Source organism: Uranotaenia lowii, chromosome 3 (genome assembly GCF_029784155.1).
Source record: "Uranotaenia lowii strain MFRU-FL chromosome 3, ASM2978415v1, whole genome shotgun sequence".
Taxonomy (NCBI): domain Eukaryota; kingdom Metazoa; phylum Arthropoda; class Insecta; order Diptera; family Culicidae; genus Uranotaenia; species Uranotaenia lowii.
Window position 1 is genome coordinate 132,193,149 of NC_073693.1, and position 20,916 is coordinate 132,214,064.

The window sequence follows — 20,916 nt, forward strand, 5'->3', positions numbered from 1 at the left end:
ATGCTTAAACAGTGGCCCAACGATTTTTAATTCATTTTTCTACTGTATATTATTGTTTTAATTTGTTAGTGTTTCACTAGTGTTCAATATTTGGTACCTGTTCAATAACTAGTGCTTCTACCCTATTTGTTTGATTCATTTCACTGTTTTTAACTGATGTTTGCTCCATTGCTAAAGATTCCTCATTTTAACACCTTCTAACTTTTTCTTTGTAGCTCATAGCAATTTGTGGTCTTTGAAACATTTGTGATCATTCAAAGAACATTTTTATCACATTTGTTAAAACAAATCTGTGTTAGAATGTTTAAGTACACCCAAAATAATCTGCACGTCGTGGCTACGTGAAAAACTACATAATTTTTATCCAATTGATTTTTACGTAAATGCTACGAAATAGTTAAGTAAACGCGCCCCTATTGGAATTTTTACTCACATCTAATTTACGTGAATTTTTAATGCTTGCAACATGGTTTGACGCTGAAAGTTACGAGAAATTTTTATACAATCGAGATTCCATTATAGTCAGCTATATCGTTCATTTTAATTATTATGATATTTGAATTATTAATCGTATGGCCTTTTTTCTATAATAAAAGTCATCCTAAAATTTATTTTTTATTGTTTATTACACAATCTACTAAACATACAATAGTCACTGCTTCCAATCTACTTAAAAATATGAAAACTTACTGTTTGAGTAACTCCTGCTCCTAGCCACCAAGCACTTGTTATTCCGGATTTCCTCCTTATTCGTCACCACCAATTTTTGGCTCGAGCCTTTGTTCAAGCGGGGGTGAAGGTTGCGCATTTGCCAGGTTGCCTTTCCGGAAACATCTGTTGTTTTTCCTGCTGCTGTTGTTAGTACAGTGAACTTGGTACGGTTGTTGCAGTCTCTGTAAAAGCAGAAAAAACCTCGATTGACATAACTTTGCCTTCCTGTCCTGTAATTTTGACTTACCGATAGTTGCATTTTAAGATTTTCCCCAGCAGATTCGTCGGCTCCGGCCATTCTAGCTGGGTCTTGCAGACACCAATAATCTCGCTTCTTGGTAGTTGCATGACCTAGTTGTAGCAAAGCGCATAAGGTGACTTGTTCATCCGCCGTGCGTTTTTCGTTTATAAATATTCGCTAATGGAATCAATTTTTTTTAGACAACCGGCACGGGTGTTGCTGTGTTGAAAAAGGAAATTTGTCTTACAAGTCACTGTGATTGTATCTGGAAAATAATTATACAAGTAATCAATAATGATAAAAAAAAATAAAAATAATTAATACTCACCTGATTATGTTCCAGCTTCTGGCGTGTTAGGCTTTTCGGATGCTCATCAGAAGGACGATTTTGTCGACGGTGGGCATCCCACCGAACCCAACAACGTCAACGGTCGTCGTCATTATCGTCGTCCAAATATTCAATGTTCATTGAATAAAAACACCTTCACTAAATAAACGATTCAAAATGTTTTTATGAGAAACTTAAACAAGCTGGTGTTTTTTGATTCCACCACGTAAAATAAAAAAAAAGTGCCATTGCGTTTTTCGCGTTCAACGGCGCGCCAGTTTGCTGTGGCGCTTATCGAGAATTTTTTTGGGGCTACAATATATTTAAACGTAAACAAATTCGGAAGGCTACCTTTTTTTCTTATAAGAAAAATGATCACACGCTCGAAAAAATTGATCAAAGCGGAATTCAAGACACCCACTTAGAATTTACGTGAATTTCATGTATCAGTTGCGGGTTGATATGTATTAGTTACGGGGAAGTAATGTGGTTGCTACAGGACACACGTAGAATCGATGGGATGCATCAAAAACTTAGTTTACGTGAAAAATCCCGTGAAATTAATTTCTTTATTATTTTGGGTGTAGGAGCCGAAAAAGTAATTTTCGCCGAATCGCAAGAACAAATCCAGGCAAAAATTTCATAACTCGAGCGCCGTTGAATGACCTCTTAGAGTTGACCGATTGAGCTGAAAGTTGACAGGAGGCCTTCTGCTAGGCCAAGGAAAAATTTGAGCTTCCATAGTTTGAAACAGTAAACATAATTTATATTTTGGCCATGTACAGAACATCAGCTTTTATAAAATTTGTTTGGAGGACATTTGTCAAAATTTGTAAATTTACCTAATCATATCATGAGACAATTCATTCTGTGGGTAAAAAAATTTGTATCACTTGATAAAAAAATTCAACTTGTTCAAAAGAGTCCAATGTGCATTCGTGAATCAATGAGCTAACTCTTGCAATTTTGTTTTTGTGTTTATACCGCCAATTTCGACATCGAGTATCCTTATCGAGGCCTAATCATTATCTTGTTTATCAATTTGTCTGTCTGTTCCGTATAGACTCGGAAAGTTCTGAAGCGATTTGCTTGAAACTTTACAGGAGGATTCTTCGGGGGTCGAGAGAAATTCCTATAACAGTTTGGGACATCTCCGCCTTTCTAAAAGAAGGGAAGGGGACTTTCAAACAAAAGAAACATGTTTGAATAATTCGAGAACTGATCATGCAAATGGATCCAAATTTGGCATGGGAGTGTATTTGGCTACGAGGAATGTTTCTTATTGGTTCGATTATAGTAAAGGGTGATACGGTCAAAATTTAGTCAAGGGAAAACGCGTGTAAATCGGTGAAATCGTTCATTTAAAAAATCAAATTAAATTTCTTTTTCATGTTTAATTAGTATAAAATTCAGGAAAAATATTCAGTTAGGCTTCCGCTTTTCCAAATCCGAATTGCCGGGCTTTACGCTAAACCCCTGCCATCAGATTTTGTACAGCCACCTTGTCCACCTTCTTCGCCGCAGAAAGCCAGTTTGCCTTGAACTGCTGCTCGTCATTAGCAGTTCTTTTGGTCTTCTTTAGGTTCCGCTTGACAATAGCGCAGTATTTCTCAATTGGGCAGAGCTCTGGCGTGTTGGGAGGGTTCTTGTCCTTGGGAACCACCTGCACGTTGTTGGCGGCGTACCACTCCATGGCCTTTTAACCGTAATGGCAAGATGCCAAATCTGGCCAAAACAGTACGGAACAACCGTGTTTCTTCAGGAAAGGCAGCAGACGTTTATTCAAACACTCTTTCACGTAAATTTCTTGGTTGACAGTCCCGGAAGCTATGGAAATGCTGCTTTTCAAGCCACAGGTAAAGATGGCTTGCCAAACCAGATATTTCTTCGCGAACTTTGACAGTTTCATGTGCTTGAAAATATCTGCCTTTCTCCTTCCGTTTTGCCGTATAAAACTCCTGTCCTGGAAGCTGCTTGTAGTCGGCTTTGACGTAGGTTTCGTCGTCTATTACCACGCAGTCAAACTTCGTCAGCATCGTCGTAAACAGCCTCCGGGATCGCGCTTTGGCCGTCGTATTTTGTTTATCATCGCGATTTGGAGTCACTACCTTCTTGTAAGTCGATAGTCCGGCTCGTTTTTTGGCTCGATGCCCGGTTGTAGAACGATACGATAGTTGATATTGACCAAATTTTGACCGTATCACCCTTTAAGTGGGCAAGAGAGGTGGCGGGACTCGATCCCCGATCGTCTGATTACGGTCTTTCATTCTCAAAATTCACTTTTTATTTATATTGTCAATAAAATGAAATTAATGACTTCTTTCTCGATCTTGAATTTATGATACTTGAATTAAACCGTACCATCGAAATTAATTTATGTGGTTTTTTTGGCTGTTTAATGAGAAATTAAAAAAAGCTGGCTAAACGGAGTTGACAGGAGAGCTAGTGAATTGAAAAAAAAAATCCGTTTAATCTTAACAATAACAATGTTTTATGGAATTTTGTTAAGAAAGAGCTCGTTACTGGTCTTTCATCTTATAGGATTTTTTTCCAGAGTGTCACCGTCTTCAATATCCAGATTTTATATTGTGTGATGAAAGATAAAAATAATGTTGGAAAATGAGCTTTAAGACATACTTGAAGTTCTTTGAAATGCACCGTGTACGTACGTGCTAAAGTCTGCTTCATTTAATATTGGAACAAATTCTTTTGCTCATTGTGGCGCTCCTAGTGGACGGATTTGGAAACTTTTTTCACCCACGTGTCGGGAAATTCATTACCTTTCACCATGTTTTTATGTCATAACACCAAACGATAGCATTTTGTAAACAACCGCCATGGAAGCCGAACGGAGAGATCAAATTGTGCACAGTTTTCTTACGAGTACGAGTACGAGAATTTCTTCGAAACAGCAATGAATAATTTTTTTAATTTTTTTTTATGAAAGAGTAAAGAAAATGCTACATTTGTATGAAAAACAAATTATGAATTCGTTAATAAATGACTGAACTACACGCAATTGTTTGTGTTCCAATATTAAATGAAGCAGACTTTACATCCGTCGAACTTGGTCAGCACTTGGTCGTACAGCTTTCGAGCACGGATTCTGGCCACATTGTTTTGCTTCAGCGTCCGATTTGGCTGTTTGCTGGCTCGGAATGACCTTATTCCTTCCCGGAGACGAATTCGTCGCACCGTACTGTGAGCGGCCTGGAACTTATTGGCCAAATCGCGGTCTGAAAGATTGGGATTCCTCTTGACGGCCTTGATGACTTTCCCACGCAGTTTCCGGTCGACAGTTCCATTCCGACGCTTCGAATGCGGCTTCCGAGCCGTCGTCAATGTTTCCTTGTACTGCTTGATAACACGCCATACGGTATTTCTGGGCATTTTAAGCTGTTTAGCTAGCTTCGATGCCGACAACAATGGATTTTCAAGAAAACTGTGCACAATTTGATCTCTCCGTTCGGCTTCCATGGCAGTTGTTTACAAAATGCTATCGTTTGGTGTAATGACATAAATACATGGTGAAAGGTAATGAATTTCCCGACACGTGGGTGAAAAAAGTTTCCATATCCGTCCACTAGGAGCGCCACAATGAGCAAAAGAATTTGTTCCAATATTAAATAAAGCAGACTTTAAATTTGTGATTGGACTCGGACATTCATCACGCTCCTCGCTGCGTGATAAGGGACTGCGATCTAACCGCGAGACAAAATACAATACCTACATGTGAGTACCTACCGCAACAGTTTACCTACAAGCTGGCGTCGCGGTCGTCCGTTGAGTTTCTTGCGTAAATGTTTGTTTAAATTTTTTAGCAAATCACTCGAAGAAAGAAACAACGGAATACAAATCTTGGCAATTGATAACAGCGCGACAATCATTACCACAAATTTTCAGCTAAGAGGTTTAGTCTACAATTGTGGGATTCGTCATTTCGATGAATGAATTGTCTTCCAAAATTAGTTCGATTGGAAACGTGCCATCTCGTTTCGTTTCGAGAAGAAAAACCGTTTAGCATAGCAATACATTCCATGCCGGTGTATTATATTTAGTCAGCGGAAGATGAAAGTGGCAATTAGAACAGGCTCTTGTGAATCTGCAGTGTGATTTCAACTAGCGAGATGTTAGGTCGATCAAGAGTGCTTTTGACGGTCGCCTTGTTAGCTGCACTTTTGCGGTCGACAGGGGGTGCAAAAATTTTGGGAATTCTACCCTCAACGGGATGGTCCCACTATGTAATCGGTGAGGGCATTATGAGTGCCCTGAATCAAGCTGGACACGATGTAACAGTTATTGGTGCTCACTGTCCGAAGGATGCTCCCAGCAATTACGAGTGTATCGTCGTGAAAGATTTGGTGTTTGATAAAGGAGGTAACGATTACGTTCGGTTCGAAGAGTTTTTAATATTCCCGGGAAAATTTCATACGATTTAGTTTGAAATTGAGTTTGATCGTTTGAATCCGATCCCTTTCCAGGATCCACCCCCAATTTGTTCCAGTACCGCAACGATCCGTACCTGAAGGTGCTCTACGATTTGTACACCATGATAGGGCCAACTTTATCGACCTTGTTGATGTCGCATCCGAAAGTAAAAGAATTACTTCAAGCCAACCGGTCATACGACGCCGTTATCAGCGAATGTTTCGTAAGTGAAGCGCTTTATGGTTTCGCGGATCACTACAAGGCCCCGTTGATAGTGTTCTCGCCCTTCGGAGCCTCCATGTGGACTAACGAGCTGGTGGGAACTCCATATCCGTACGCACAGATACCGCACGTGTTCCTAAGCTATACAGATCGGATGACATTTTGGGAGCGTTTCGTCAATACGGCACTGTGGAATATCGATAGCTTTTACTATAGGAATATCTTCCTTCCGAGTCAGCAGGAGATGTATGCTAGCTTTTTCCCCAATGCTTCTCAATCACTGGCCGAGGTGATGAAAAGTACGAGCTTGGTGTTGTTGAACCAGCATTTTAGTTTGAGCTATCCGCATCCTTACGCGCCGAATATGATTGAAGTCGGAGGTATTCAAATGAAGGAACCGAAAGCGCTGCCTGAGGTAAAAGGTTTGATAACGTTTATTGACACAAATGTTTGCATTTTTTTTTTAAATAAATTTCAAACAGAGCTCGGTAACATCATCTGTTGAATTCGCAGATCCGTAATCACATATTGTTAACTGATATTCCTCAATTTGAAATAAATCAGTTGAGTATATCTCGCGTGCGCTCTCATTACATCTCATGAAACAAAATGTTAACAAATAGTTTTATTACAAAGAAAAAATACAAAAATTAACATAAACTACAAGTCACAACTTTTTTTTCATTTAGAATATTTGTTGTATGGATAACAGATTCTAGATGTGAAGTACAAATTTTATATCCGTTTTCTGTGAAACCTCAGGACTTTCATATGACACAATGAAGGCGCACGCTAGAAATATGGAAATACGCAGTTCCACTCTAGCCCAAAGATTATACTTCGGTTCTGAGTTTGCACCTAGTGGAAGGTTGCAGATTATGTTTTGAATTTATTTTTCATGTTTGCGTCCAAAGCGAATTTTTTCGAGCATGATTTATAAAAATAATTATGAACGGTTTTTTGGAAGCCTAAAAAACAATTTGAAATCTGCTGTTGAGTTTTGACAAAAAACATGTTTTTCATTTTTTTTAATGATTTTTGTTGAGTAGTTACTAGGTTTTGACCAAATTTGCCCGGATGTTTGGTTGTCAAGTGTTAATTATGTTGGTGGTGATTAGAGGCTGACGACGGTTAGAGGCGGTGGCGGTTGGGCGGACACGAAAAAGATATACAAACATTGTAAAGCTTATAAAAACAGCTTATACGTTAGGTGTTGGCAATTCTGGACATGTGAATGATGGGAAGTGCGTATTTCACATTGATTCCAGCGAGATAAATCTCTTTGAAGGAAGCGTTTATCGGCTATGGCTCACAGTAATGAGTCATCGGGTACTTCAACATAAGAGCTTATTAGTTCAAGTAACTTTCTATCTTGGTTCTTGTGTATTGCTTCAGCATTGTTTTAAATTTCTTGATGTTCATTTCTTCCCTGAGAATTCCAGAAAGATTATTGTAATATGATTTTAGAGCCATTTCAGTAGGCGGTCGATCAATTGTCAGGGCGGCCTGGTTACGAAGTGTGTATTCGTGGCTTGGTTGTTCGTACACAACATTGTGGTCATAGAAATGCGAGTGAACGATCGAGGTTGCTTTAAGTTCTCCCAAAGCTTTATTGGGAGCGTTGAGTTTAAAGCTTCTGAGTATAGGACGCGTGTAGGGTACATCCTAGGCCGGTTGTAGACAGCTTACAAGCACCGATTTTGCGCAGCTAGGAGTTTTTTCAAATGGATATCCGCTGATGCACCCCTGATAAAAACTTGATATTGCAGCTTTGATTGGACGTATGGTTGGTACATCATACCTAAATGTTTCCGTGGTACAAATCTCTTGATTTTCCACAATAAACCACACGTTGTACTTCTTTATGTAATTTCTCTATGTGCTTGGTCCATGTTGGTCTATTTTCGATGTTGAGTCCTAAATATGTGAAATTTTTCACTCTTTCAATTGGTATGGGTATGGAGTCAACAGTCCAATCATCGTTTGATCTCCTGAATGTTGATACAACCCAAGCAACCAAAAGTCCCCTAAAATAGGTACAAAAACGCTTACTCGGCTCCATCATTGATATGAAGTACGTTCTATGCTGCCAAAAATTTAAGTTCTTATTGATACTTTCAAGTTCCAGAACAAGTCTTAATGATCTCCTATTCAGCTTCCAGCGACCTTTTAATTCAGCTTCCAAAAAATCGCATAATGAGCAAAAAATCTCTCTCTATCTCAACTGCACCCTTGGCTTCTGTTTATATCACCTTCCTTTGATTATTTACTATGTTCTGTACATGGTGCCACCATGATGCCACGCGCCGAATTAGAAACTCGACAAATTGCTCAATTACTTCTATCCTACATTTCCTACATATATCGCATCAGAATGGTCACTCAATTACCAAATTACTTATTGAAAAAAAAACTTGCCCGACTTGGGGATCGAACCCCGACCTTCAAGGTAAGAATCGAACATGCTACCACAAAGCCACGCCTAGATGTTGTTCTAACTGAAACTAAAACTCGAAGTGGTGATTTGATTCTGAAAGCACATCAATGCAATTTTTGTGACTTACCAAATCCCGTTTTGAGCACTTTTGTGCCCTTTATGCGACTTAAGTCCCGTATAACGTACGTATAAATCACTTTTGCAACTTTCAAGTTCGTTAATGAGTACATATAGTTCACTCATGTGAATTGGGCAAAACAAGTCACATACATACATCTGTGTTCGTGTTTTGGTTTTTTTTGGGTGTTCAGGGGTGCCAAGTGCATTGATATTTGGATAATGATTTTATTTTTTTAATTGCATTGTTATTGAAAAATCTTTTCATGAGTACTGAGAATTTGCCACTTTCCCGTAGATTTCTATTCGAATATGAAATTCAACGCATCATTTATCTGAACGAAATAACAACTGTCTGTATCGCACACTTAAATTAAGTAGCGAATAATGTGGATATGTTTAAAATAATCAGAGCATGTAGGCGATTTTTTTTTAAAGTCAACATAGACGGGGCTTTCATTAATTTATTTGTTTGTAACTGTGAATGATTTTGCATTCGTTTAGAAGTTGGAAACAACTCTCTTTTAATCTACCAAGCAGTACATGAAAATATATTCCAAATGTTTTGAATTCACCTTGAAAATATACGTTTGCAAAAGATGGCTTATCTTCATCCATTTAGGGACGACCCGTAATGAATTCAAACGCTTAGCTGTTGATAGTTAAACACTTTAATCAATTCAGAAATATTATGAGTTTAAAACAAGCAAATACTGATTCTAGAAACACTCCTAGCATCACTGGCGAGGCCACCAGCGAATCAATATTTGAGGTTATGGCTGAGGCCAATTTTTCGCCAATACTATTGTCCGTATTTACCCTTATAGTTTTGTTAATTTTGTTTGGTTCCGGCATGAATTTTTATCTTAAAGGATTACAACTCCATTCAAACACTGCTCAGTTTTTGTCGAAAAGTGAAAAAATGCTGCAAAAATGCTGTAAAAATGCTGCAGCTAATTTCTATTTACCTTACTCAGAGTGGCCGTTGTTCTCTGATAAAGCCGTGGTGGCTTAGAAAGGGCTCAACGAGTAAAAACTGAGTGTTGCGTTTCAAAACCGCCTAGAGATAGAATCTCACGTTTACTGTCTTACTTTTCGCTTCTTACATATCACTTTCTCACGTGTCACGTATCACAACTCAAATCTTACGTCTTACGTCTTACATTCTCACATTTCACGTCTTACTTCAACTTCGTTTTCTTACGTCTCACTTCACACTCCTATGTTTCACGTCTCAAGTCACAGGTCTTGCATTTCATGACATACTATTCATATCTCATATCTCACTTGCTCACATTTCACGTATTACTTCTCCCATCTCACATCTTATAACTCATGTCTACACTTCTCACTAAAGCTAGTTTCAGATAGAATTGGAACGAAAAAAATTTCCTGTATTTAAGTTATTTATTTTTGGATTCAAGATAAATTTTTTATACACTTGTAATAGGTATATAATATTTATAGAAAAAATACGAATGAAATTATTCGTTACGGTTTCGAAGGAATTCTCGATTTTTTTTCTGGTAACACGGCTCATTAGGCGGCGAACACCTTGTTCGTCCATCGTTTTAGCTATTTTATTCCACCAGATCTTCATCTGATTGATGTCTTTGACAACCTTTCCCTTTACCTTGAGTCTCCTCTTCATGATTGCCTAGTATTTCTCAATGGAACGGAACTGGTGGCAGTTGGGTGGGTTAAGGTTTATCGGAACAAACTGAAGAATCTTTCTCTGCTAAACCATTCTTGAACAACTTTACTGTAATGTCAGCTTGCCAAATCTGGCCAAAACATTATGGGATGGTCGTGGGATCTAATGAACGGCAAAATTCGTTTTTGGAGAAACTCTTTTTGGTATGTTTCCGACGTCATTGTCGGGGGCGAACACGAAATTATTGCTACACCGAAAATGTCATGCCAATTTTCTTAAAATGTTTAGAATCAAACCAAAATTTCAGGGTAGTTTTGTACATACAATTACTTCAAAATCAAAACAAAAATTAGTCGATGGAGCCTTGAGTGCAAAATTGAACGGATTTTTGCTCGCTGTCCTCCTCCATCAAAGTCTTAACATTGTCATCTGGTACCAGTTTTTCAGTTTTTTTTCCATTTTCTTAACATGTTCTTCTCGTCTTTGAATGTCTTCTTGCTCTTCCGAAGTTCCCGCTATATTATTGCCCAGTATTGCTCCACCGGGCACAGTTCCGGACGGTTTGACAGGTTCATGTCCTTTGGAACAAAATGGACAGAATTGGCCTCATACCACTCCAGGACAATTTTAGAATAGTGGCATGATGCCAAATCTGGCCGGTGAAAAACTCCAAACCCGGAATTTGCCTAAAATCGGCTTTTATATACGTTTCGTCGTCCATCACACAGTAGCCATATTTTGTCAGCATCTTCTATTAGAGCTTTCGTGCCAGAGTTTTAGCCGTCTATAAGGGTATATACGGACGATAGTATTGACGAAAAATTGGCCTCAGCCATAACCTCAAATTTTAATTTGCTGGTGGCCTCACCAGTGATGCTAGGTGCGTTACTAAAATCAGTATTTGCTAGTTTTAAACTAATTATAATATTTCTGAATTGATTAAATTTTTTAATTATCAACAGCTAAACGTTTGAATTTATCACGGGGCGTCCATAAATGGATGAAGACAAGCTATCTTTTGCTAATGAATGTTCAAGGTGAATTGAAAACATCTGAAATATATTTTCATGTACTGCTCGGTAGATTAAAAATGAGTTGTTTCTAAATTCTAAACGAATGCAAAATCATTCACTGTTACAAACAAGTGAAAGCCCCGTATTTGTTGAATTTGAAAATAATCGCCTGCATGCTCTGCGGCTCTGACTATTTTAAACAAATCCACATAATTCGCTTCTTCACTTAAGTGTGCGATACAGTAAGTTGTTCTTTCGTTCAGATAAATGATGCGTTTAATTTCACATTCGAATATAAATCTACGGGTAAGTTGCAAATTCTCAGTACTCAGGAACAGGTTTTTCAATAACGATGCTTTTAATGGCATAATCATCGTTTTCCAAATATCAATGCACTTGGCAGCCCTGAACACCCAAAAAAAATCAAAACACGAACATCTGTGTATCACTTTTCCACAGGGCGAATTTGTCGATTTTAGTACCGGAAAATCGCGTTTATCGTGCGCCCTTCTCAAAAATCGATTCTGTTCTCCCATGGTTTGAGGTTAGGGCTGAGGCCTTCTGTTAAAGTGGTGTTCGTGTAGAACTGTCAATATATCCTAATTGTTGCCGCTCATCGCGATTCGGGAATTTCTCTACCTTGTATGTATGTAGTCCAGCTCTCTTCTTTGCATTCCGGACGTAGCTCTGCGACATGCCGATCTTTTTAGCCAAATCACGGCTTGAGACGTTGGGATTTGCTTTAATCATCCGGTTCTCCTTTCCCTCCGTCTTTTTGTTCTCCGGTCCCGGTTTTCTTCCAGCCCTTTGCCGTGGTTCAACGTCAACTGCTCCTGGAACCGCTCCCACATTCTGGAGACGGTTGAATGGTGAATGTTCAATATTTTTCCCAACTGCCGGTGCGACAGGTCAGAAAATTCCAGGTGTTTGGAAAGAATTTGTTTTCTCGACTTGCGTTGATTCACCTCCATTTTCGTTGAATTGAAAAACACGACATCGAGTTTGACAGCATGTAAACAATACACATCAATGAGAAAGTGTGCAAAATTTGGTTGATTCTTACCCAATGGTAAAAAAGTTATACCCTGTTGAATGTTTCGCAATAATTTCGTGTTCGCCTGTTATTTGTAACGAAAACTATTGTTTTTTGCCACACCTGCAAATGCCCTGCCAAATCTTAAATTTCCGTGCAAATTTATATTCAATTGGAACATTCCCACGAGCCGCTGCCAAGTAAAATTTTTGACCTGGGATTTGCCCGAAGTCAGCCTTGACATAGGTTTCATCGTCCATCAAGAGACACCCGTCGAACTGGTCGTATAGCTTCCGAGCACGGATTTTGGTCACAATATTCTGTTTAATGGTCCGATTTAGCTTTTTGCTAGTTCGATACGACATGATTCCTTCCCGGAGTCGAATTCTCCTCACGATAATATGTATGTGCAGACCCGAATTTTCTGGCCAAATCACGGTCCGACAGATTGGAATTCCTTTTAATCTTCTTCAAAATCTTACCACGCAGTTTCCGGTCGACAGTTCCACTCCGACGATTGGCTGTAGGCTTCCGAATCGTCGTCAATGTTTCCTTATACCATTTGATAACGCGCCATAAAGTATTTCTGGGTAATTTCAGCTGTTTAGCTGCAGTCCACAATGGAATTTCTAAATATCTGTGCACAATTGTTGATTGTTTACAAAGCACAGTCGATATGCGGAATGTCATAAATACATACGTGGAGCTGACAAAATTCCCGACACGTAGGCTCTAAGAACTTCCAAATCCGTCCACCAGGAGCGCCACAATATCATCAAAAGTTTGTTCCAATTCTAAATGAAGCAAGCTTTAACAGTAACGCAGTTATCAGAAATTTATAGGTAGGTAAAAGTAGCTGTCATAAGTTTGATGAAAGCATTTTTTTCGCAAATACGACAAAGTTACTGTTCTTTTATCTTATCTGATTTTTTTTCCAGAAGGTCACCGTCTTAAATATCCAGATTTTATTGAATAAAGAAGATAAAAGAAATGTTAAAAAACTTAACTTTTAGACATACGTGAAATTCTTTGAAATTGCGCTAAATTTGTGATTGGACTCGGACATTCATTGCGCCCCTTGCTGCGTGATAAGAGACAGCGATCTAACCGCGAAACAAAATTCAATACAGATGTGAGTAGGTACCTAACGCAATAGTTTACCTACAAGCTGGCGTAGCAGTCGTCCGTTGAGTTTCATGCGTAAATGTTTGTTTAATTTTTGTAGCAAATCACTCGAAGAACACAAATCTTATCAACTGATAAAATTTTCAGCTAATAGCTTCCAAAATTAGTTGGATTTGAAATGTGCCATTTCGTTCCGTTCCGAGAAGAAAACCCGTTTAGCATAGCAATACATTCCATGCCGGTGTATTATTAATAGTGAACCAGCCGTGTGATTTCAACTAGCGAGATGTTAGGTCGATCTAGAATGCTTTTGACGGTCGCCTTGTTAGCTGCACTTTTGCGGTCGACAGGGGGTGCAAAAATTTTGGGAATTCTACCCTCAACGGGATGGTCCCACTATGTAATCGGTGAAGGCATTATGAGTGCCCTGAATCAAGCTGGACACGATGTAACAGTTATTGGTGCTCACTGTCCGAAGGAAGCGCCCAGCAATTACGAGTGTATCGTCGTGAAAGATTTGGTGTTTGATAAAGGAGGTAACAATTACGTTCGGTTCGAAAATATTTTAATAATTTCTGGAAAAAATCTCATTCGATCTGGTATGAAATTGTGTTTGATCGTTTGAATCCGATCCCTTTTCAGGATCCACCCCCAATTTGTTCCGGTACCGTAATCATCCGTACCTGAGGGTGCTCTACGATTTGTACACCAAGATAGGGCCAAGTTTATCGGCCTTGCTGATGTCGCATCCGAAAGTAAAAGAATTGCTTCAAGTCAACCGGTCATACGACGCCGTTATCAGCGAATGTTTTGTAAGTGAAGCGCTTTATGGTTTCGCGGATCACTACAAGGCCCCGTTGATAGTGTTCTCGCCCTTCGGAGCTACCATGTGGACTAATGAGCTGGTGGGAACTCCATATCCGTACGCACAGATACCGCACGTGTTCCTAAGCTATACGGATCGGATGACATTTTGGGAGCGTTTCGTTAATGCGGCACTGTGGAATATCGAAAGTTTTTACTACAGGAACATCTTCCTTCCGCGTCAGCAGGAGATGTATGCAAGCTTTTTCCCCAATGCTTCTCAATCACTGGCCGCGGTGGTGAAAAGTACGAGCTTGGTGTTGTTGAATCAGCATTTCAGTTTGAGCTATCCGCATCCTTACGCGCCGAATATGATTGAAGTCGGAGGCATTCAAATGAAGGAACCGAAAGCGCTGCCTGAGGTAAAAGTTTTGATAATGTCTACTGACACAAATTTTTTCCTTTTTTTTCAAATTTCAAACAGAACTCGGTAGCATCATCTGTTGAATTCGCAGATCCGTAACACATTTAATGCGTTTAACATTTAACACATTTAAACGCTGTTCAGTTGGCTGTAAAACAGCTCTTTCTCCTGCAAATCGGCAACGTTTGTTGGCGCATAACACTAGACCATTGTATGGTTACTTACCAGTGTTCTAAATCTGGCTACGATTATTCTTTCGTTTATCGGTTCCCTTCTAAAGAGCGCCGCATGGGCCTGCGGGCTTAACAGTAAACCAACTTCTCGTTTCCGGGTTGCGTTTTCTCCACGTATGCCAGAGTATCAGGACTTGCCCGGACTTGTGTCTTGTGTTCTCCAGTGTTAGGTCAACCAACTCCGCTCAGTCCCAGAATTTCTAGCTTGAGGCGGCTAGCTTCTCTAGCAAGTTGAGCCAGCTTGCCTTGTTGGGAAAGGATTGAAACGTTCCATGTTCCAATTCGTGTCCGTGTTTTCATGCTAAAAGTCGTCGCCAAAGTTCCAAGTCGGTCATTTTTTTCGGATTCCGTAACAATTTTATAATTGGGGAGCAATAGGTTGTTAGCCTAAGGTCCTTATCCCGTGATGGGGCTGCCATCTTGGACTTAGCTGGCGGGAACCGCATTTCATAAAATCAGCCGCTCGCTGCCTGACAAACGTTGTTTGAGCCGCCCCTTAACTGGAGAGTGCGGACACCTTCTCAGTCTGCTTGCGACCAAAGCATCCACCGGGGTTGGGTACCAGATCTCCGCTTAGTTTACTCGCATCCTAGCCGGTACCACGTGGAGGTTGAGATAGGACACAATTTAGGACCAATTTTTTTTTTCACTTTTATGTTCCCATAGTCTTCTTTTACAGTGAAGAAAAAAAAAGGATTCCAGTCAATCATAGACCAATGGTCGAGTTTTTAAACACTTTTTCCAGTCTTTTGCGAAGTTTTCGATTGAATCTGCAGTCTTCAGTTACCTTAGGTTAAATTGTAACAAAAGTTTTCTTAAATGAGCGGTCAAGTTAATTAAAAGTGAACGAGCATGTGGATTGTAAATGTATGCTAATGACATTCAAATTTTTCTTTAAAGGCTATTTTTCTGTGATATTTTTTGTATCCGATCAGACCTGTTTTTAATCTGGCCGTTTTTTAACTTTGACTTTTTTAACTACTTAGCGAAATGTTCGGTTTGCCCTTGACTAAACCTTTCCCATTAATTGCTTTCATACTACTTACATATCACTTTCTCACGTCTCACATATCGCATCTCAAATCTTACGTCTCACGTCTTTCATTATCACGTTTCACGTCTCACTTCACCTTCCTCTGTTTCACGTTTCACGCCACAGAATTTTGCGTTTCACGATTTACTATTCATGTCTTATATCTCACTTTCTCACATTTCACGTATTTCTTCTTCCATCTCACATCTTGTATCTTATATCACTACTTCCCGAGTCTTATCTATAATCTTAACTTCCCTTATTTTCCATCACGCGTCTCAAGACTAACATCTTACCCCAAGTAACCAAAAGTTCCATAGAATGGTCTCTTAGAAGCTTACTCAGCCCTGATTGAAGGCTTTATAGCGTTCTACTCAGCCAAAATTTTAAGTTCTTATTGATACTTTCAAGTCCCATAAACAAAGCTGAGTAGAAGGCTAATCAGCTTTAAATAAAAATTTGAAAAAAAATCATGCAAAAATAAAAAGCGATTTTAATCCGTTTTTCTTGCTTTGAATTCTGATTTGCTTTATCTTTATTGTTTATTTATATTTGATTCTATTTTCGTTAATTTTAAACTTACTTGAAAAATTTTCCTGCATATAGATTTGAACTTGAACCTGCGGGGTGAAAGCTGAGCACCTTACCTTTGTACCATGGCTGTTTTCTGATTTAATGGTATTTGAAACATCTATTTGAAATAATCTACGGGTTATCCTTTTAAAAGTAGGCGGGATGAAAAATGGTAAACAACCAGAAGTTGTAAACAAGAGCCGCCGTACGAAAAAAATATCCTTGCTTTCAAATTTGCAAACCATGAATCAAGATCACCGTGTGGGTAATCAATTTTTCCCGTGTCGAACCCGCAACATTTGCAATTAAACGTAAGTGCGCGAACGAAATGTTAGTTTTTTTTTGTGATATTTGTATCTCATTGTATTTGCAGTTCAAGAAAGGAATATACCTAAATATGAGGGCCGTCAACATGCCGTTGCAATTTCCGTTACAATCCAATTTCAAAGAGCTGCAGAAACGGATTCAATAGGAGGAAGTTAAAATTTGCTTCTCGTTTTTTATGTTTTTAAACAGAAAATATCTGTTCATTTCAGATTGGCTGAAACCAGAAAACAAAACTTAAGAAAATTATCAGAATTGCACGCTTTTACGGGAAATCTTCGAATTCAACATTGAATAATATGAGTTCAATCGACCCACATTTTAAAAGAGTCCATCGATGAATTTCCCGTCGCGACAACTTGCCCTTGATACCAACTGTTTGTTGTAATGTACTAGGATGTGTCGATGCTGTTTCTGTGAGAGTTGCTTTTATCGAGAAGGAAAATAAGAAGGGACGGAGTCGGAATTACTATGTTTCTACTAATGCGGAAAACGTATAAACTATGAAATGTAGACTGATAGTGAATACTTATAAGTTATTTAAATTTAAAAACTTTGAATATCGCTAATAAATACACATTTTCAAAAAAATTTTAACTTTTTTTATGTTTTCCCCTGCCCCCATTGTCCAATTCACCATCGACGTAGGGGAAAATAATTTTTTTTTTTTGAGAAAACATCTTAATGAACCTGACAGATTGAACCGTCACCAATTAAGAAAGGCTTTAAAAAAAATCCTAAGCGAATGTGAAAAAATCATGTGAAAAATATCGACACAACTCGGACAACACACAAAGTCTATAAAAGTTCTGCATGGAACTAAAAAGTTCATTAGAAGTTCCATATGGAACTTAAAAGTTCGTTGGAAGTTCCGCATGGAACTAAATAGTTCGTAAAGGGTTCATTAGAAAGCACGATATTTCAATATAATTTTCAAATTTTTTAAATCGCTTAGAACGCACAAAAATGTTCTATGATACTTCTATGGACTTTCCTGGTTCGTTAAGAAGTCTAAATTGAGCATTTTCGAAAAATTTTTGTTTTTCCTCTCGAGTACCTTTTACTCAGCCAAATGTGAACTTTGAATGCACACGATTAAGTAACTATGCGAATTTTGGTTATACGTCTCTCGTCTCACTTCCTTAACATCTCACTTTTTCGCAACTTATGTCTCTCAGCTCACTTCCAATGTCTCAGGTCTCACGTTCTACTTATCATGTATATGACACACTTCGCCTCATCACGTCTCAACACTCATCTTCTCACGTGTAACACCCTAAATCTTACGAGAACGGCTAACCTCGCCGTCTCCCGCCTCATATCTACGTCTTACCACCTCGTTGAGTCCTTTCACTCAATACGATACCAAAGGTTTAATGTTACTCCAAATGTTATATCTCTTCTTGAGGATAAACTGAAGTCGCCATTCTGAATTTCAAAATGACGGCAAAGTTCAATACTTATTCGAATTTTCTTCATCAGAACTTTTGACCTGGTATTAATCTACGTACTTAAGGTTATAAGTCATACCACTGTAGTATTTTTAATAAATATTTTTCCCTTTCCAGGACCTCGAATCCTTTATCCAGAACTCCAAGAATGGCGTGATTTACTTCAGCATGGGCTCGATGTTGAAGGGTAGCAACTTCCCGGAAGAAAAACGAAACGCCTTCATCAATGCCTTTGCCCGGCTGAAGCAAAACGTTCTCTGGAAGTACGAAAACGTCAGCCTTCCAAATAAACCGGAAAATGTTCAAATTAGAAAGTGGATGCCTCAGAACGACATTCTAGCGCATCCTAATGTGAAACTTTTCATCACTCATGGAGGTCTGTTAGGATCGACGGAATCCTTGTTTCACGGCAAACCCATGATCGGTGTTCCAATCTACGGGGATCAACGACTCAACATGGCTAGAGCTGAAAGGACTGGCTACGGAATCTCCATTGAGTACGAAGATTTGAACGAGGATTTGATCCACCAGGCGATAGAAAAAGTCCTTAATGATCCGGCATATGCAAAGAATGCTCAGCTGATTTCCGACCGGTACCGAGATAAGCCGATGACGCCAGCTCAGACGACCGTCTACTGGGTGGATTACGTTATCAGACATGGTGGCGCCCCACAGCTGCATTCGGCTGCCGTTGAGCTTTCGTTCGTCGCGCGTAGCACGTTGGATGTTTACGGAACAATGCTATTAATGGCCCTACTTATGCTTGCATCTGTTCGGTATTTGGCGAGGAAGATCTTCAGAATGGTTGGCTCACATCCAGTTGCAAAAACGACAAAAAAGAATGATTGATTTATTTAGATAGGTTAATTTCGTATAGTTATGTACGGTACTATACTGTATATGTAAATAAATTCTGTCAATAATAACTAAAGAAATTACTCCTTTAAATGGCTTAACTTCATTGACTATTCACATCATCCATCGATTTTTCAAATTCACTTTTAAGGATCATACTACTGCGGTTCAAAAAACACAGGTCAAAGAACAGGTCAAATAAACCTTTTTTTCGATGCGCCAAGAGCTTCAGACCTGAGTTTAGCTAATTTAGGTATGCCGAATTCAAATACACATTCAGTTTTTCTCAAACAGCTTTACTTTTTGAGATTAAAAAAAACATATACATGACCTTATAAAGGGTTTAGATTCAAAAATTTATTTAAAAAAAAATAGAAAAAACCATAAATCTTAAATATTTAATTGAAATAAATTATCAACTTTCATGAAAACCACAAATAATGTTGACTTCTGAACAGGCTTGAGAATGTGATTGAGATGTAATTCAAACTCGTAACAGTCGCAAGACATTTCCCATAACATTCCTAAGAGATTGGTTTCATGGTTCGATTGGTTCTAGGAATGTCGCAATGAAATTCGTGGATTTTAGTAGTTGTGAATGTCATCAAAATCATGTTAAAATGTCCTTTTTTCGACTGTTATGAAGTTCATTGATCGCAAAAAATAAAATAAGATACCTATCCAAAACGCGTATATTAATCAGTTGACGTATCTTTAGAGAGATTAAACTCGAAAATAAAACAAATTGATGATGATTAATGGCACAAATACCGCGAGAAATTAGGCTCCGATTTCTACTTGCGACCCCTCTAGTGAAAGGGTTTGACTTGAACGCGACGAAAACTAGTGTCGCGAGTTAGTAAGTACAAGCTACAAGTGTTAGTACCTCGAGAAATTAGTTCAGCTCCGATTTCTACATTCGACCGGTCAAGTGAAAGGGTTTGACTTTTAGGTGACGAAAACTAGTGTCGCGAGTTCGCTAGTACAAGCTACTAGTTTTAGTACTGGTAGAAATAAGTTCTACCGGTACTAAAACTATTCGTTTGTACCAGCGAACTTGCGACACTATTTTTCGTCTCCTAAAAGTCAAACCCTTTCACTAGAGGGATCGCAAGTTGAAATCGGAACCAAAATAATTCCTCGTGGTACTTGTGCCATTAATCATCATTAATTAATTTCGCGTTTAATCTCCCCGAATATTCGATTCATCTACTAATCCAATAGATCTAAATCCTATGGTTTAATTTCAGTCGCGGTCGCGTCGGTCAAATTCATATTGTGAATTTAAATAAAATTTTTAGAAACGTCGCTGGTGAATTGGCAACAAAACACGGACTTCCGACAATCTAGTACTTCATTTCTCTTTGTAGGAAGTCTTTCGGAAGTCGGAAGTCCGGACTTCCGAAGTGAAATTTAGTGCTGGCGCTATTATAACATTTCAATTAATGTTACGATTGAGAGTTCGTGACATTTAAATGTCTATGTCGCCGTAATATTCCCAAAAAAGAATGTCATTCTAGCTATCGCCAACTTTCATATGACTATTTTTCCATAACCGTCCCGATCTTAAAGCAAGTTGTGACATTTTTTCGAATGTCATTCGACTTTTTTTCGAGTAACATTCTTTTGGAATGACATTTGCAAAAAGGAACAAAGACATGACAGCTACATGACCGTCCGTTCCGATGACTGCGACTTTTTTCCGTGTGACAGTCAAACGACATTTGTAACATTTATCATCCCTGCCTCTGAGAAAAAAGTTACAACAGACAGACGGAGTGTCTTTGTGTTTTTTTTTTTAAATAAAAAAAGGTTATCTGTTTATCTAGAAAAAGGGTAATTAGCCGATTAGTTTTATTTCGACCCGAAATCTTTTCGGTTATAGAATCAAAACGTTTGAACCGATTTTC

General features: G+C 38.7%; 1 protein-coding gene across 1 annotated transcript; it reads left to right on the top strand.

The window, feature by feature from the left end:
- The first annotated feature begins 5,102 nt into the window (after nt 1-5,102).
- LOC129757172 (UDP-glycosyltransferase UGT5-like) lies at nt 5,103-19,076 on the top strand. Its single transcript, XM_055754303.1, has 3 exons — nt 5,103-5,657; nt 5,762-6,345; nt 18,269-19,076. The coding sequence occupies exons 1-3, from the start codon at nt 5,408-5,410 to the stop codon at nt 18,998-19,000; spliced, it is 1,566 nt and encodes a 521-aa protein (XP_055610278.1). The 5' UTR covers nt 5,103-5,407; the 3' UTR covers nt 19,001-19,076.
- Nucleotides 19,077-20,916: the final 1,840 nt, after the last annotated feature.